General features: G+C 33.1%; 2 protein-coding genes across 5 annotated transcripts in view; one reads left to right on the plus strand and one right to left on the minus strand.

Annotated features, from left to right (window-relative positions):
- LOC129798264 (transcription factor IIIB 90 kDa subunit) overlaps positions 1–14,669 on the plus strand; it is a 115,253-nt gene that overhangs the window by 71,275 nt on the left and 29,309 nt on the right. The gene's annotated exons all lie outside the window — the stretch shown is intronic.
- The window catches only part of LOC129798265 (BTB/POZ domain-containing protein 6-B), a 28,391-nt gene that overhangs the window by 2,282 nt on the left and 11,440 nt on the right, over positions 1–14,669 (minus strand). For 3 of the 4 annotated variants that reach the window (XM_055841313.1, XM_055841316.1, XM_055841314.1), the window contains 3 exons: positions 13,490–13,904; positions 7,603–7,896; positions 2,972–3,336 (listed from right to left, as the gene is read on the minus strand). In XM_055841313.1, the coding sequence (XP_055697288.1) occupies positions 2,972–3,336; positions 7,603–7,896; positions 13,490–13,811 (981 nt within the window). In that variant the 5' untranslated portion in view covers positions 13,812–13,904. Of the gene's footprint in view, positions 1–2,971; positions 3,337–7,602; positions 7,897–8,107; positions 8,427–13,489; positions 13,905–14,669 lie in introns of those variants that run through there. The other variant, XM_055841317.1, reaches the window with a different exon arrangement.

Consider the following 14,669-nt stretch of genomic DNA (forward strand, 5'->3'; position numbering starts at 1 on the left):
AGTGCAATTGATTGAAGCATCTGAAGAGCCATATTTCTCATAAAGATTGTAAACCGAATCAAAATTTGTATACTGAATGCTGTATAAAATAAAATAACAAATATTTAAAAAAAAATAAAAATAACAACGGCATTCAGTTAGATTCGAACTCAGTACACATAGAACAGATCTCCTCCGCTTTATCAATTGCGCCACTGCAGATCATGCCGGTTAGTGTAATTTTTCATAGTCTATTGTCATTTTAATTATTTTATGTTTTTTTTTTCTTTATCCGAAAAAAGTTTTTACTGAGCATGTCACGACATTCTTCCTTTATATTTTCCGCTGTTATTGTTAAAGTTTCAGTTTTTCGTATAAATGGATTTTTTATTCAAAAAATTAAATATGATTATAAACTAATAAAAATAGAAAGAAAGGTATAGGGGGTCCGTGGTGCAATTAGTAAGAGCGCACAGCTCTTGCGCGGTGTGACTCCTGGCTCGACTGCCACAGTTGTGAGTTCGAGTCTCGTCTTGTGCAAATGACTGAAGCGTCTGAATGAATACACAATGTAATCTGAATAACTGAAAAATGTACAAAATGGAAAAAAAAAGTTCGGTAGATCAAAATAAATAAATAAAATAATAAGAGAAAGTTACAGCGATAAAAAATGAAAGGAAAAAAATGGCATCGAGCCGGAATCGAACCCAGATCACATAAATCAGAGATCACCTCTGTTCATCAACTATGCCATTACTGCTCATATCGGCTCAGGGGGGTGACATTAGCTCTGAAAAATGCAACCGGTTTTAGTGTAATTTTTTCCCTGTTTTCGTGCATACTTCACGATATATCTCCAAAACTACGTAGGTTGCCAATTTAGAGTTTCTGGTTGCGTCTTCGTTATTAAATTAGCTTTTATTTTGTATTAGTATTTTTGCTAGTTCATTTTACAATGACAGAAAACAGCTAATAAACTCAAAAGTTTTTTCGGCTCGCTAGAAACATATGGGAAACATAGGAAATGTCATGCCCCTGTATCGGCTAGTGGCATGTTGTGTTGCAATTTTATTCTTCTTAATTTTTTTTATTAAAAAAAAAAACAATTTTTGAGCATGTCATGACGTTCTTCCTGAAGAATTTTAGCGTTTTTTTTTTAATTAAAGTTTCAGTTTTTATTTTCTAAATAGGTTTCTCATTGAAAAACTGAAGTATGCATAATTAACGAATTAATTGAAGTATGAATATTGAAATAGTTACAAAAAAAAGCAATATTTAAAGCAAAAAAAAAAAACGGCGTGGTGCCGGAATCGAACCCAGGACTAATAGATCGTAGATCCTCTGCTTATCAACTGCGCCACTACTATTCATGTTGGCTAGTCAAATTTTTTTCATAATGTATGACTATTCTAATTTATTTCTGCTCTTTTTCTTTATCGGAAAAAAATGTAGTTTCTAAGCATGTCACGAGATTCGTTCTGAAGACTTTTCGTATCTATTTATCAAAGTTTGAGATTGTTTTTAATATGATGACTCGAGTAATTCTTTTTTTAAAGTAGGTAAGGTCTTAGGAACTTTTGTGTGTTTCAAAAAAAAATTGACTTAACGAAAGAAACTGTCATTTATTTGACATAAAGTTGACATTTCAACAATGACCGAAAATGCGTTCTAGTTATCTCACTCACACTTTAGAAAATTTCATGTAAACCTGTTTGCAAAACAAAACCAATTGTGCGTTGTGTATTAACATTTAATTACACACTATTGCATAATTATGTTTGGACAAATATTTTGTTTAAGAGACTATCAATTTGTTTTTTCAAGAGATATGTATTGCATTTTGTATTTTATTTCTTTCTCTTATTGAAAATTTGATTGATGGTATATTTTTAGTAGGAGATACACAGACAAATTTCAGCACAATTTTTTGTCAATCAACATTTAACAACAATTTTATTATCTTACTCTATTACGATTATGAGCAAATTCATGGTATTCTTTTTTTTGTTCACTGTGTCTCAATACAGGCAAAAAATTGTCTATAAACGCTTGTACAAAATATAAAATACACGTATTGCAGTTTAGTAATGTAACAATATTTTCTTTTTTTTTGCTTTCTCCTTTATCGTGATAAATCTCAATCAGTCGAATGATTTACGAGTTACAGGTTGAATATGTTCAATGATATTTTATCGTTATCAAAAAAAATTTATTACAATCACAAGCTTCTAAATTTGTTTTGATTAGGAGGAGAAAAAAACAATGTCTACTGTTGTTATTGTTTGAGCTGTTTGGAAAGTAAGCATACTTTTTACAGGTTAAGTGTGTTTTCTGGTTATCTAACTACATAACCTCTATTTTCAATATAATCTCAGTTACATCGAACATGGAAATTTTCAGTTCCGAAATGTGCTTTTTTGTAAGGTTATGTTACACTTAACCTCAAATTTTTAGATAAAACTCTTAATAAAATAAGAGACTTAGGCACATATCACTTTTTAATTCAATCTTTTGTCTATTTAGTATTTTATTTATTCAATATTCTTAATATTTTTAGAATTCCTACTAATTTGTGGGATAAATTTTAATTATGCAAAATTTAATTGAATAATTTCTACGGTGGGAAAGACTTTTCCTTGCCATGTTGCGAGAAAATTATTTTAGAATTTCTCTGCGCAAATCAATAATATCAATATTTTCATCGTGAAAAGTTTCACTAACAATTCAAAGCTTGACTTTGACCTATAAACTTTCCATACAGCTCATTCAGTGGAAGAAAATGATTCAATAGAAATAATAGGTGAAAGGGGAAGAAGGGAGGGGCGAAGGGTAGGGAAGGAGGAAAAACTATGCCACATATTTTTGCAAAGAAAATGCATTTAAAAAGAAAATGCATTTACTGAACAATTCCTTGTGTTTGTTGTTTGGTCAATGTGACAACTTTGATGTCATCGAGTGTTTCTAAATTGATATTGTCTACCGTTTCACATACCTGAGCATCGATAACTTCCCAGCAGCGTTGCATGAGATCCGGCTCCTCAAACAGCCGGGACTGACTGAGGAGGAGACAGGCATTTTTTGCCGTAAGACTAGTCTCGAGATAATTGACACAGGCTCTCGCCAGATGGGGTACAATGTACTTTTTGGCAACGTAGAGCGTGGCAAGTACATTGTCTGCCTCCAGGTGAATTTCATCACAGTATAGGTACTTGAGTAGGGTGAGGAAGGCCGATGGTTCAACATCTGGCACACGAATTTCTGACTTGTTCTCAGCTAAACCACCATAGAACATGGCATAGAAGACTGAACTTCCGGTTGCCAATACGTATTTGTGGGCAGGAACGGTCTGAATATGATCTGAAAATAGCAATTTGGGATACTTAACAGCTAGAATTGCGTTGGGAATGAGTAATATCTAAATACTAAAAGGGGTGGCAAAGCGTCCCAGGCTTTACGAAATTCTCGAACTTGTGACTTAGATGCTATACCTCAAAAGCACTTTCGCATCATTTACCGTTTACCGGTACTCAACCGATTTAAATCGATTCATAAATCACTCAATAGATTCCATAAAATAGTTTAAAGAGTTATAAAAATTATATTCGAACAAAAATTACTTATCGGTAAACAACCGGTTCATTACCGGTTCACAACCGATTTGAACCGACTTATAAATCACTCAAAATATTTACCAAAATACACCTCAGGAATAATTCAAATGAATTTCATATAAAAATTATTTATCGGTTATGAATCGATACATTACCGGTTCAAAACCGATTGGAACCGGTTCAGTTTTGTCGGAAATTCCAAGACCTTTCCAACGAGCCCAAACATGACCCCATTTGCGTGATAAATGCACTCTCTAGTGTCTTTTTAATCTTTGATCTTAAAAAACCGTTATTAGGAATGATTCAACGGTATTTTCGTCTAAGGACGGAATGTCCGCCTGGGTAATCTCTAAATCTATTTGCGTTTTTTGTTTCAAAATGTAGTACAAATTGGTTTTATTTCAAAGGATCTTGATTTTAAACAAATCCGAACTGGTAAGCCCTGCCTAAAAAAAAAAAACTATAGGCCACGCGCGCTTCAGAAGTCATGATTAAATTAATTATAATTTGACATAGGCTTATGAGTTCCCAACAAATGTGCATTAGTACAGACTTTCACGGAAAAGAGAATGCTATGTAGCTTCTCTAAAAGTAAAATAAAAACCTTACAAGGATAATTCAAATTTTTATCAAATCGATCATATCAGTGCAGGGTGAATTTTAAAGGTTTTCACGAGTGGAAAGATGTCATTGTCTACACAAGCGTAGCCGGAAAAATTCGGAATGCTGTAAGGTAGCCGAAAAATTGGAAGAACTAAAAAAAACGTTTAAAATATTAGGAAATCTAAAATTAAAGTACCCTAAAAATTAAGGGCACCTGAATAATTAGAGACACTCTAATATTAGATAGAGAAAATTAGGATGTTATAAGGGCGCTCCAAAAATTATGACGGGTAAAATTAAGGCTCACCAAAGAAAAAAGCGCCAAGAAATTAGGGTGTTTAAATAAGGGCACAAAATATCATGGACTCTTATGGCCTCTACTTGCCTCTTATGGCTTTATGGCAGACCTGTGCTCGTTAAAAGTCGTGTCGTATCGGAAATTTTGTGTTGACAATTGTAATGCAAATTACAGATAGCCATACTGGTAAGACTGGTAACACATCTTGCAAAAATACAAAGAAATTAAATGCAAATATCACTTCAAATGGAAAGTTCTTATATTGCGCGCAATTCAACTGTTGTGAGAGAGAGAGAGAGAGACACAAATAACTCACTTAACAAACGTCTGGTGGCGCTGCGGTTGCAAAAAATCTCTAAAATGCCACGAAATATTTTCTTTTCTATTCCATCCTTATTAGCAGGTCGTGTCCTTTCTTGTAATATGTACTTTTGTATTCCTTATTAACCAAAATAGTGTTGTTCAAAAGGATTTTTCTCAAACCTATCCTGAATTTTGGGACAGCTCAAAAGAATATGAGTCTTCCAGCTCAAAATTTCATCCCAATGTTTTTATTGTAATATCGACAATTATTTACAATTAACTGAAATAACTGTATTCATCTAAATTATGTAAAGCATTTTCGTGTGATAATGACTTAACTCTAAGGAATTAAACGATTTTCATATTAGAAAACCTCTCATATTCTCTACGTGAATTTTCGCGGCATTTCGAAGAATGCCAACAGGCACCACCAAATTCACTTCGGCCTTTCTTTTAGCTGAGGCCTGCTTTATGTCTTATTATGGTCTCTCTTGAAAAATTCTTCAAACCTGTCGTTCAGAAATAACCTTTCGAAGAGATAAAGGCGCTCCAAAGCCAAGCCAAACCTTTTCGAAAATCTACCGGAAGCCTAAAGTAAAAGGTCATATACCCGCCGCTTTAGCGCTGATTGTTCTGCGATTTAGAATTTTGATATTTTTGACACTTCGAACGTCAACAACATTAGCAACAGTATACAAACTTTTGCTTGTGTATTTTAGTATAATTTCAAAATTGCAATTTTATTAAGATAAATGTCCTGTTCATGAACTTGCTCACTTTTGTGTAAGTCTGTTTAAACGTTCAATGGGTTTTTAGGTACAGTAGGCTCTCGCTGATTAGGCTCTTTTAAAAGAAAATTAGGAAAAAGAAAATTCAATAGAAATATGCTTTTTGCTACGAAAATCTGTAAAGAATCACTTTAGCATTTTTACTCTATTTTCAGAAAATTTATATAAAAATGACAGGAAAACGGGAAAATATTTATTGGGAAATGAATTTATGAGTCCTAGAACTGCTGTAAAAGTCTTACGGAACGAAAAAGTATTGAAATTTTTTTTTTGTTGAGATTATTTGCACTGACATTTTATGCCAGTTTGGTATTTTACGTGATTTTTGGCTCTGGTTTTAAAGTTGTTAAAGTGTCAATAGGTGTTCCTTTAACCCTACTTTGAAGTTATTTCAGGGAGATAGAAAATTGAATAAACTTTCTTTTTATGTAAATAAAATACTTGATAACCTTTCTTTTAATAAATAAAATAGCCAAAAACAAAAAAAGGGCGTAGAATACCAAATTGGCGTAAGATGCCACCGCTTTTATGGCCTCTACACATTGGGAGCAATTTTTGTCAAAAATTGCTTTTTTGAAGGAAATTCCCTGCAGCGTTGTAGGGGGAAACGTCAAATTTCTGTCAAAAATGCAATTTTTGACGAAAATATGCTCCCAATGTGTAGACGCCTTTATACGGAGTTTGATGAGTTTGACATAAAAAATTGACATTTGAACGGTTTGCTACAATACCAAAATAAAATGTTTACATTTTTTTTGATTTCGTCACTTGAAAGTTGCTTTTTAATTACAAAAAGTACGTGAAAATGTTAAAATCTTCATTGGAAGATGAATTTGTGGCTTCTAGAACTGTTCTAGAATTCCTCTTCAAAAGCCCGGTAGTACTCTGACATCAAATCAAATCAAATGTCTCAGAAGGCAAATCAGGGATGTAGCTATAGTAGACTCTTTCTCAATCGGGCATATGGGGCAAAATTTCATCCAAATTATCGATAGATTTGGGCGTCAAAATCATTGTAAATTCCACAAAAAGTGCTCAATTTTATAAAGAATCATGATAAAATAAGAAGAACTACAGCGAATTTGAGCAAATTTGCTTCATTAATTACATGTGAAAATTGTCAACAAAATTTTGTACCCGATTGAAAAAGAGCCGATTGAGCGAGAGGCTACTGTAGTGTAACAGCCCCTAGAAATAGACAACCTCGATATCTTTTTAACTGCTTCCACAAATCGCCCATAATTCTCCGGTTTTGGATCGATGCCTCTCACAACCAAATCAACATTTGAACCTTCGCTGAAAAGGAACAACTCTGGGCTTAACGGCAGCCGTAACTTGGCACAAGATGGGTCTATGCTGGGACTATAGTATCGGGGGCAGTACGTTTTTACAGCAGAAAGGGGCTAATTTGTCTTCCACAAAGATGAGATCAGGATTGTAACCCTGGCGCCATCTTGCGCTGTAAAATGAGGCTAGTAATTTAGCATCGTGAATTAACGATAAACCCTTGTCCTCGAACCTCCAGAGCTTCCCTATCGAAATGAAAAATAATTGAAAATTTGCTTTTTTGAGAATATCTCAGCTTCTGCGATCTAAAATGATATCCATCCTCGTCCGATCAGGCCCAAACTTTGTAGGAGTATGTTTTGCCACTCATCCAAAAAATCGATTGCGCAGTTGTTGGTAATGTTCAATTCATCCCCCACCCTCCTTTTTGCTTCTTTGGATGTTGTATATAGTTGGTCCTTAGGTCCCTTTTGCAAAAAAAAAACCCCAACCCCCCTCCAGCCCATTTCTGTCCCAAGACAAGTTTTGAGAACAGTTTGCTCCACGCAATTCTTTACCCCCAAAATTAAATTCACAATCGAATTTGCACGCATTCCGAGTTGCAAACACTTTGAGGTTGCATGTAAAGAATCTCAGCTACCATAAGCTTATCTGGGCTTATCACTGGTTTTTTTCCACCAGAGTACTCGAACTCTTATTCCTAAGGCTTTTAAGGGAAGGGTTAAGAACTAACCATCCGTTCCCACGATAAACTTGATGTCAGCCATGAGCTCATTGTTGAACATTGCGGCATTCCTTTCGCGGACTGTTGGCTTTGTAGCTTGCCAATTGGGATCTCCTGTGTCGATGACTGTAAAAGCGCCCCCGGTCGTTGATGGCAAACTAAAGGAAGTGACATTGAGGGCACCCGGAGATGCCAAAGGAGAAGATGGGGCGCTGCAGGGCTGCATCACTTGCATATTTTCACGCTGCATTAGAACACTGTTATGTGGTGGAGACAGTGGGAGGCCGTTGTTGAGGGTTTCCTCTGAAAAGAAAAAAAAAGAAAAAAAATTTAATAATCAAAACTTTACAAAATCTAATAAATAATAATTCTTCCTTAAATTTTTCTTAAAAGAAATTTGCTGTGCCTTAGCTTTAAACCCGATCTTAAACCCAAAGCCGATTAAAAAGAAAGAATATTAAAAACGCAGTCTCCATTGAAAGAAGTGCCCCTTTCTTTGCAAATTTTCACTTACCATTTATCCAGGGATGTGTCTGAGGGAAAGACATATTAGTATGCTCGTGATTGCGTTTAATAGGTTTAGGTGCGATTTTAGAGTACAAATTGGACATTGCAATTGGGGAGACACTTGAAAAATTGAAAACTTTTCAGCACAAAAATACGTTCTCCGTCCCCGTGAAGTGACTTTGGGGCGAAAAAGTAAAATGGAGTGAGCGACTCTTAGCGAAAATCAATAAAAACTCAGCGACTTGTCATACTACAAAATGTTACTACACTGCCTTATCGACTCTCTCTATCTCCCTCTCACACTTTCTCAAACATTTCCCGCCAAAAGCAATTACCAGCCAAAATATGATCTCACTTGTGGTCAAATGTTTTAATTGAAAAATTATTCCTACTCATGCGATATTAATAATTAATAGCTTTTATTAAAATTTTGAAGAAGGACACAGAATGCACCTTGGAAATTATTTATTAATGTTATTTAGCAATAGTGCAGCCAAAAAGAGTAAATTTCAAGATCAAAACTGTAATTAAGTCAATAGAAATTGAAATAAATAATATTTTTTGTCGTTTCTCGCAAGTTTTTCTACCTGATAACTGTTTGATTTTGCATAAAATTACCTTTTCAAATATTTATTGTTCGTATGTCCCATTGAAAAGTGCGATGTTCCATAGCGACATTGATCTTGTCAATATTTTGTCTATTGATACAGACAATCTTGCATGGATTGATGTAAAAGATATTTTAAAATCTACAATTCTCCCAAAAAAATTATTCTTCTATTTTATAGATTAAAGAAACTTAGAAATTTAAGGTTAATTTTGGTTCTTATTCCCTTATTTTTCTGATGAATTAAAATAATGTAAGGTTAGTACATTTTTTTTTGAAAAAATACTTTGAAAAATCACAATAAGCTGTGTTAAATTATTATACTTAAATTAATATTTCATAAACGATTATTTACTTTTAGTTTATTTAAAGTTTAAATAGGTTTTTGAAGGTAATATTTTTCATAACCTTACATTTCTTATTAACTTTTTATCTAAATACGAAAATTTTAGATTTAGACACATTTACTGTCACAAGAAAAAAGCCTTCCAATTCATTCGTCTTAGCCATAGAATTCAAAAAATTGTTGTTCGTCCCAAACGGCAAGGTCAAAAAGGTCAAAATTTGCATTTTTCTGGCGATGAATAGTTTTCATTCAACCCTCTTTTTTTCTCATTCAGAAACATGTTTTTGAGGTTGTCCTAAAATTGAGTCGAATAAGTACAGTTTTGTATATGTTTTGGAACATTTCCAGGTGAATGTTTCGTTCATCGTTCATTCGGTTATTTTTGACAATAATCCGGTGATCGTCGGATGGGAAATTTCAGCCCAGAATAAAAAACTCTTCTTCCCAAAGCTTTCGGTGCCCTACACACCTTCTTCAGTGGTCGAAAATGTCAGGTTTCTGGGGCTTTGTCTTTCTTGGACAATATGATATTTAGGTTTTTTAATTTGGTAAACGATTTTTATATTTCGTCAGTTAAATCAGCATTTGTCGTAACTTCATTTTTGCGATTTTGAGATATATACATATTTGGAATCAGCGTAATTTTGTTTATTAAACGCACGTGAGAAAAAGAAACTTTTATAAACACAATTAAAATTATTTTAAACAAAAATTATCGTAAGTGCCCTTAATTAACAAAAATTTATCAGAATTTGTCGTAACTTCCATTTTTGGGGAAGTTACGACAAATTTCCATACAAAATTTTCAATAATCAGCATTTGCCGTAACTTCTTTTGCTTACTTGCGTGGCTTATAATTTGCAGCAAAATTGCAATATTTCTCAATAAAACGTTTAAAAACTCTTCCAAATATCGAAAGACAGTGCTAATAGTGTAACATGAAGTCATTTTAATTCAATATTTGCGAGAAAAAAGTGAGAAAAAATCCCTACCCATCTGTCATTAATTCAAAACAAAACAAGCGACGTGGCGCACAAAATTTATTCAATAAAACTTATGAAATAAAAGCTTTTAGGGACAGGGATAACAGTATTATTGACTAATTTAGTCAAATAATGGGGCTTATTATCACTAGAATAACTCAAATTGATATAATGCATTTTAGAAAATTGTCGTAACTTCCAGAATCTCCATATATTGGAAGTTACGGCTTTATAAATGATGGAAGTTACGATAAAATATTATTGTGTTTCTTCTAACATATTTCTCAATATTGCAGCTTTTAAATAATTTTATAAAGATTTTCTCGAGTTAACTTACAGTTTATTAGTGCCACTTTCATTATTTTGACTCAAAAGTATCGCATTCGGGGCTCATTTTTAAGAAAATTAATATTGAACTGAAAATTTCGTCTCCTGAAAAGTTGCCAAAAGGAAGTTACGACAAATGCTGATTTAACTGACGATTTTGTACTGTGTGAATTTATTGTCTGTCAAAGAATAAGAGAATTTTCTTCGTGATGTGTTTATGTTTCACATTTTATCACAATAATGTACAAAAACGTTGATAAAATGAAAAAACGCTTTAATTCACACTGGGCAAACTGCATGTTTCGTAAAAAAAGGTTTTTAATACATAAACGATCAGTGTTTGGTAAATTGTCATCTGGATTTCGAAGTTTCGAAAAATGAAGAGCTGAGCGTAGTGAAAAATTAAAATCTGGAAAACCTGTAGATATTTTATGACAACCCCTTATTGATGATTTGTAAGAAACATTTAAGAAACAAAAATAAAATTAAAAAAAAATTAAAATGAAGAAAAAAAGGAAATGTCATCCAAATTTCTGATGTTTTTTTTCAGTCGCATGCACTTTTCATGTAAGGAAACTGAAGTTTGACAAGATTTTAAACCAAAAACTGGGCGACAAAGTCTGATAGCTTGAAACTGAAATTTAATAAATCGATAAGAAGTACGAGAAGTATTAGGATTAATTTGGGTATCAGTATTTTTGTACATGAGGACCAAATTGGTGAATCGTAATTAAGAACACTTTAAAAATAAAGTTTTAAAATCAATAATTAGCTTTCATATCTAATATAAGCGTTCAGTAAATGAGGAGTTACGGGAGAACCAACATGTTTTAAACACTTTTTATGTTTTATCTTTAATGGCCTCTACACACTAGGAGCAATTTCTTTAAAAAATGCCTTTTTAAAGAAAATTTTCCCTGTCCTTGTAGGCAGAAACTTCTGAATTTTTTTAAAAAGGCAACTTTTGACGAAAATTGCTTCTAGTGTGTAAACACTATAAAAGGCACTATATCCAAAACTTAGTAAACTATCTTGAACTTTATTATTTAGACTTTTTTAAAAAGCTAAATTAGTGTTTTTGTCACATTTATTCAAACAATCAAAAAATAATCCACCGAGTTTCTTTATTTAAAGATGTTTATTCCCTTTGAATGCTTAAAATTTCACAAATCCGTCAGTGCATAATTTTTTTATCGAAGTGGTTTGAAGGTTGGCTTGGGCGTTAAGACGGTGATGGACGCTAAAATATCTCGCATAAACGACATTTTCTTGCGCTGAACAGTCATTTTTCGTAAAAGAAATTATCTATATTTTATTAAATTTGAATGTTTAATTGTTCTATACATCTTCTCAGATTACATTTTATATAACTACCAGAATTACTCTTTGTATCTTTTAAATATTATTTAATGAAACCAATTTAATTCAATTCAAATGAGAAAGAGTTTTGGATAAAGGAAAATGGTGTACTGTACGAGATATTCGAATTTGATTAGGTTTAAATTTATGATAGGGGAGACTGGGGCAAAATTTTTGAAAACGAAAATTTCAATATTCACTATTTTCTAAAATAAAATAGACTGAGGCTTGAAATTTTTATTAAAGATAGCCTTCATGAACCTTCTTAAACTTATAAAGTTTCAAGGGATTCGAGAAAGGATTATGTAAAATAAAAATGTAATGAAATTTTGAGCCCTATTTTTGGAATATTTGGCTTACAGAAAATATCAATACTGATTAGCTCAATTTAAGCACATTTCGCGTTAAGATAGAGAAAAAGTATCTTCGACAAAGTTGTAGAGGAATATATTTCCTATAAAATTATGTCTATTTGATATTATTAACGTTTGCGAGAGTAAAACGTCACAAATTATCCGAAGACTGACAAAATTTGCCCCAGCAATTTTGAGAATCTCCACAAAATCGACTTTTAGAAAATGATTCGAAAATCACATTTCTTTCGAGATAGAGGAAAATAGTCTTCTACAATGTTGTAGAGCAGTAAATTTCCTATAAGAATATGCTCATTATAAAACGTTTAAGTTTTCTTAGGGCTCGTGAAAGAATTAAATATGCGTTTTGACAAGTTTTGCCCCAGTCTCCCCTACTAAAAATAAATTTGCCGAATGTATTGAAGAGTTAATAATTGTGCGCGTAGCATACCCATGATTTCCTGATTCTATATGAATTTCTCAGGTAAATTTTTTGTTTATTATTCTGCGAAGAATTTCTTCTCGTATAAAAAAGTCATGTTTCTTGCTACTTTACTTTTTCCATAAAAACAATCGTAAGGTTGACTGTTAATTTTCGTTAAAAAAAATTGACTCATGTTAATTTTGGAAAATTGGTCATGAGCACCTAATAAAGTTGAAGGCTCTTGAACTCGTATCATTCTGGTAATAATAATTGACAATAATTAGTCCTAATCAAATTGCATAAAAGAAAAACTTGATTATTGCATTGAAGGTGCGATGTTGAGAGGAAAAAAACTGTAAAGTAAAGTGCACGCACTTAATGAACGTTGAGGAAATAAGACGTCACCGTATTTGAAAATTCTTAAGTTGATTACCTTGATTTTGAACGCAAGTGTCCTTTCTAGTTTCTAGTTATCTCATTTTGAGAATTTATACTCTTCAAATATTTGCGGTATTCTATTAGTGCTATTTTGGGGGCTAATAGCTTCTTATTTTCGATGGAAGAATAAATGGTTTTCTTTTCTCTAATACTTAGATATTTTTATAACTCAATCATTTATTAAATTTACTTAAAGCCAAAGAGAAGAGAAACTTTTCCACGATATTCTTGGACTTTTGTGCATACAAAGTGGAAATTAATTCAGTGTCATTATTGCAGTTGCACTATTTTGCATCACAGCGGTGTTTTGCGGATTTCTATACGCATAGTGTCTTGTGGGATGGATGATTTTTAATTGATGCAAAATGTAAGATTTCTGTTGATATTGTAAACATATTAACCTTGCATTTGGTGGTCTTGTTGAATTTTTCTGCTTCAGCAAAAGTCTGAGCAAAGTGAATTGAAAGGGAAATGATTCGAGACGGAAAGTGAAAGATAATCTTGACGATTTCGTTTATAAAAGACACGAAAAAAATAAATAAATAAACTCACCCAAGAAGAATAAATTGTGGAGTGCATTTGGATGACCTTCGGGTCGTTGCACATTCTCCTGTTGTTGATTTTGGTGGCACAGGTGAATGTTGTTGGGAAGAACACCAACAGCATAATATCCACCCAGTCCACCTGCCTCCTCTTCCTCCAGTGTAAGAAAATTGTCCAGGACTGCAACTCCTCGTTCCAGGGGTTCGTGAATCTTTTGGACAAGGGTAACACAACGGTACAGCAAGTACCAGAGATCTGTCTGGGATCCGGCCCAGTGAAGTAATTGTCGTCCAAGGTGTCCACTTAAAGTTTCTGCAAGAACGCTGCTCATTCTTTATGCATCCAACTGTGATGGTTTTTCCCCAAAAAAAAAAGATCACAGCGATCCTCTCATTGCGATTACCGCAACAAATCACCTTTGGAACTGCAACAAAAACAACGTCATTTAAGAAGTCAGTAAACATGATCACTTTGAAAAACAAGCTAAGAATAAACCGTGGAATGTTTGTTAAAAGAGCGGAAGCAAAGGATATTTCACATAATAGTTAAAATTGAACTTCTTAGAGAAGAGTTCCAATAGAAAATCCATTGATCGTTCTTTACTGATCGGTTATCGGTTTAGACTTCCAAAGTTAGCATTCTTTTAAAGGATTCTAATCTCATTCAAATTTATTGAAAAATACTCCTTTTTAGAGGTATATTATCTTATTTTATATTGAGGTCACTGGCATATGGTCCGCGGAAATTTGGTAAATTCGTTCCTGAAAATTTATACTTTCCTGGACAAAGTCGTACAGTAGACTCTCGCTAATTCGGTTCCTTTAAGATCGGGGTACTTTTTAATTCGGGCAGCAGTTAAATTTGTAGAAAGTTTGTTAACATTTTTCAAGTTCGATTATGATTATCGAATGAAGCAAATATGCTCAAATTTGCCATGCTTTGTCTCAGTTGTGATGTGATTTTGAATTATTGAGGGGCTTTCAAGAAATTTACAATTAATATGAGCATGTAAACTTAATATGAGTATGCAGGAGAACAAAAAATCGTTGCATTTCAAATCATTTGATGCGCGAATTTCTTTGTAATTCGGGTGACATTTCGATTCCAAATGCCCGAATTTGAGAGGGTCAACTGTATTAAGAAATTTCGTACATCGTTTCTTCACTTCTCATTGTCGACCGTATGGATA

Source organism: Phlebotomus papatasi, chromosome 1 (genome assembly GCF_024763615.1).
Source record: "Phlebotomus papatasi isolate M1 chromosome 1, Ppap_2.1, whole genome shotgun sequence".
NCBI lineage: Eukaryota > Metazoa > Arthropoda > Insecta > Diptera > Psychodidae > Phlebotomus > Phlebotomus papatasi.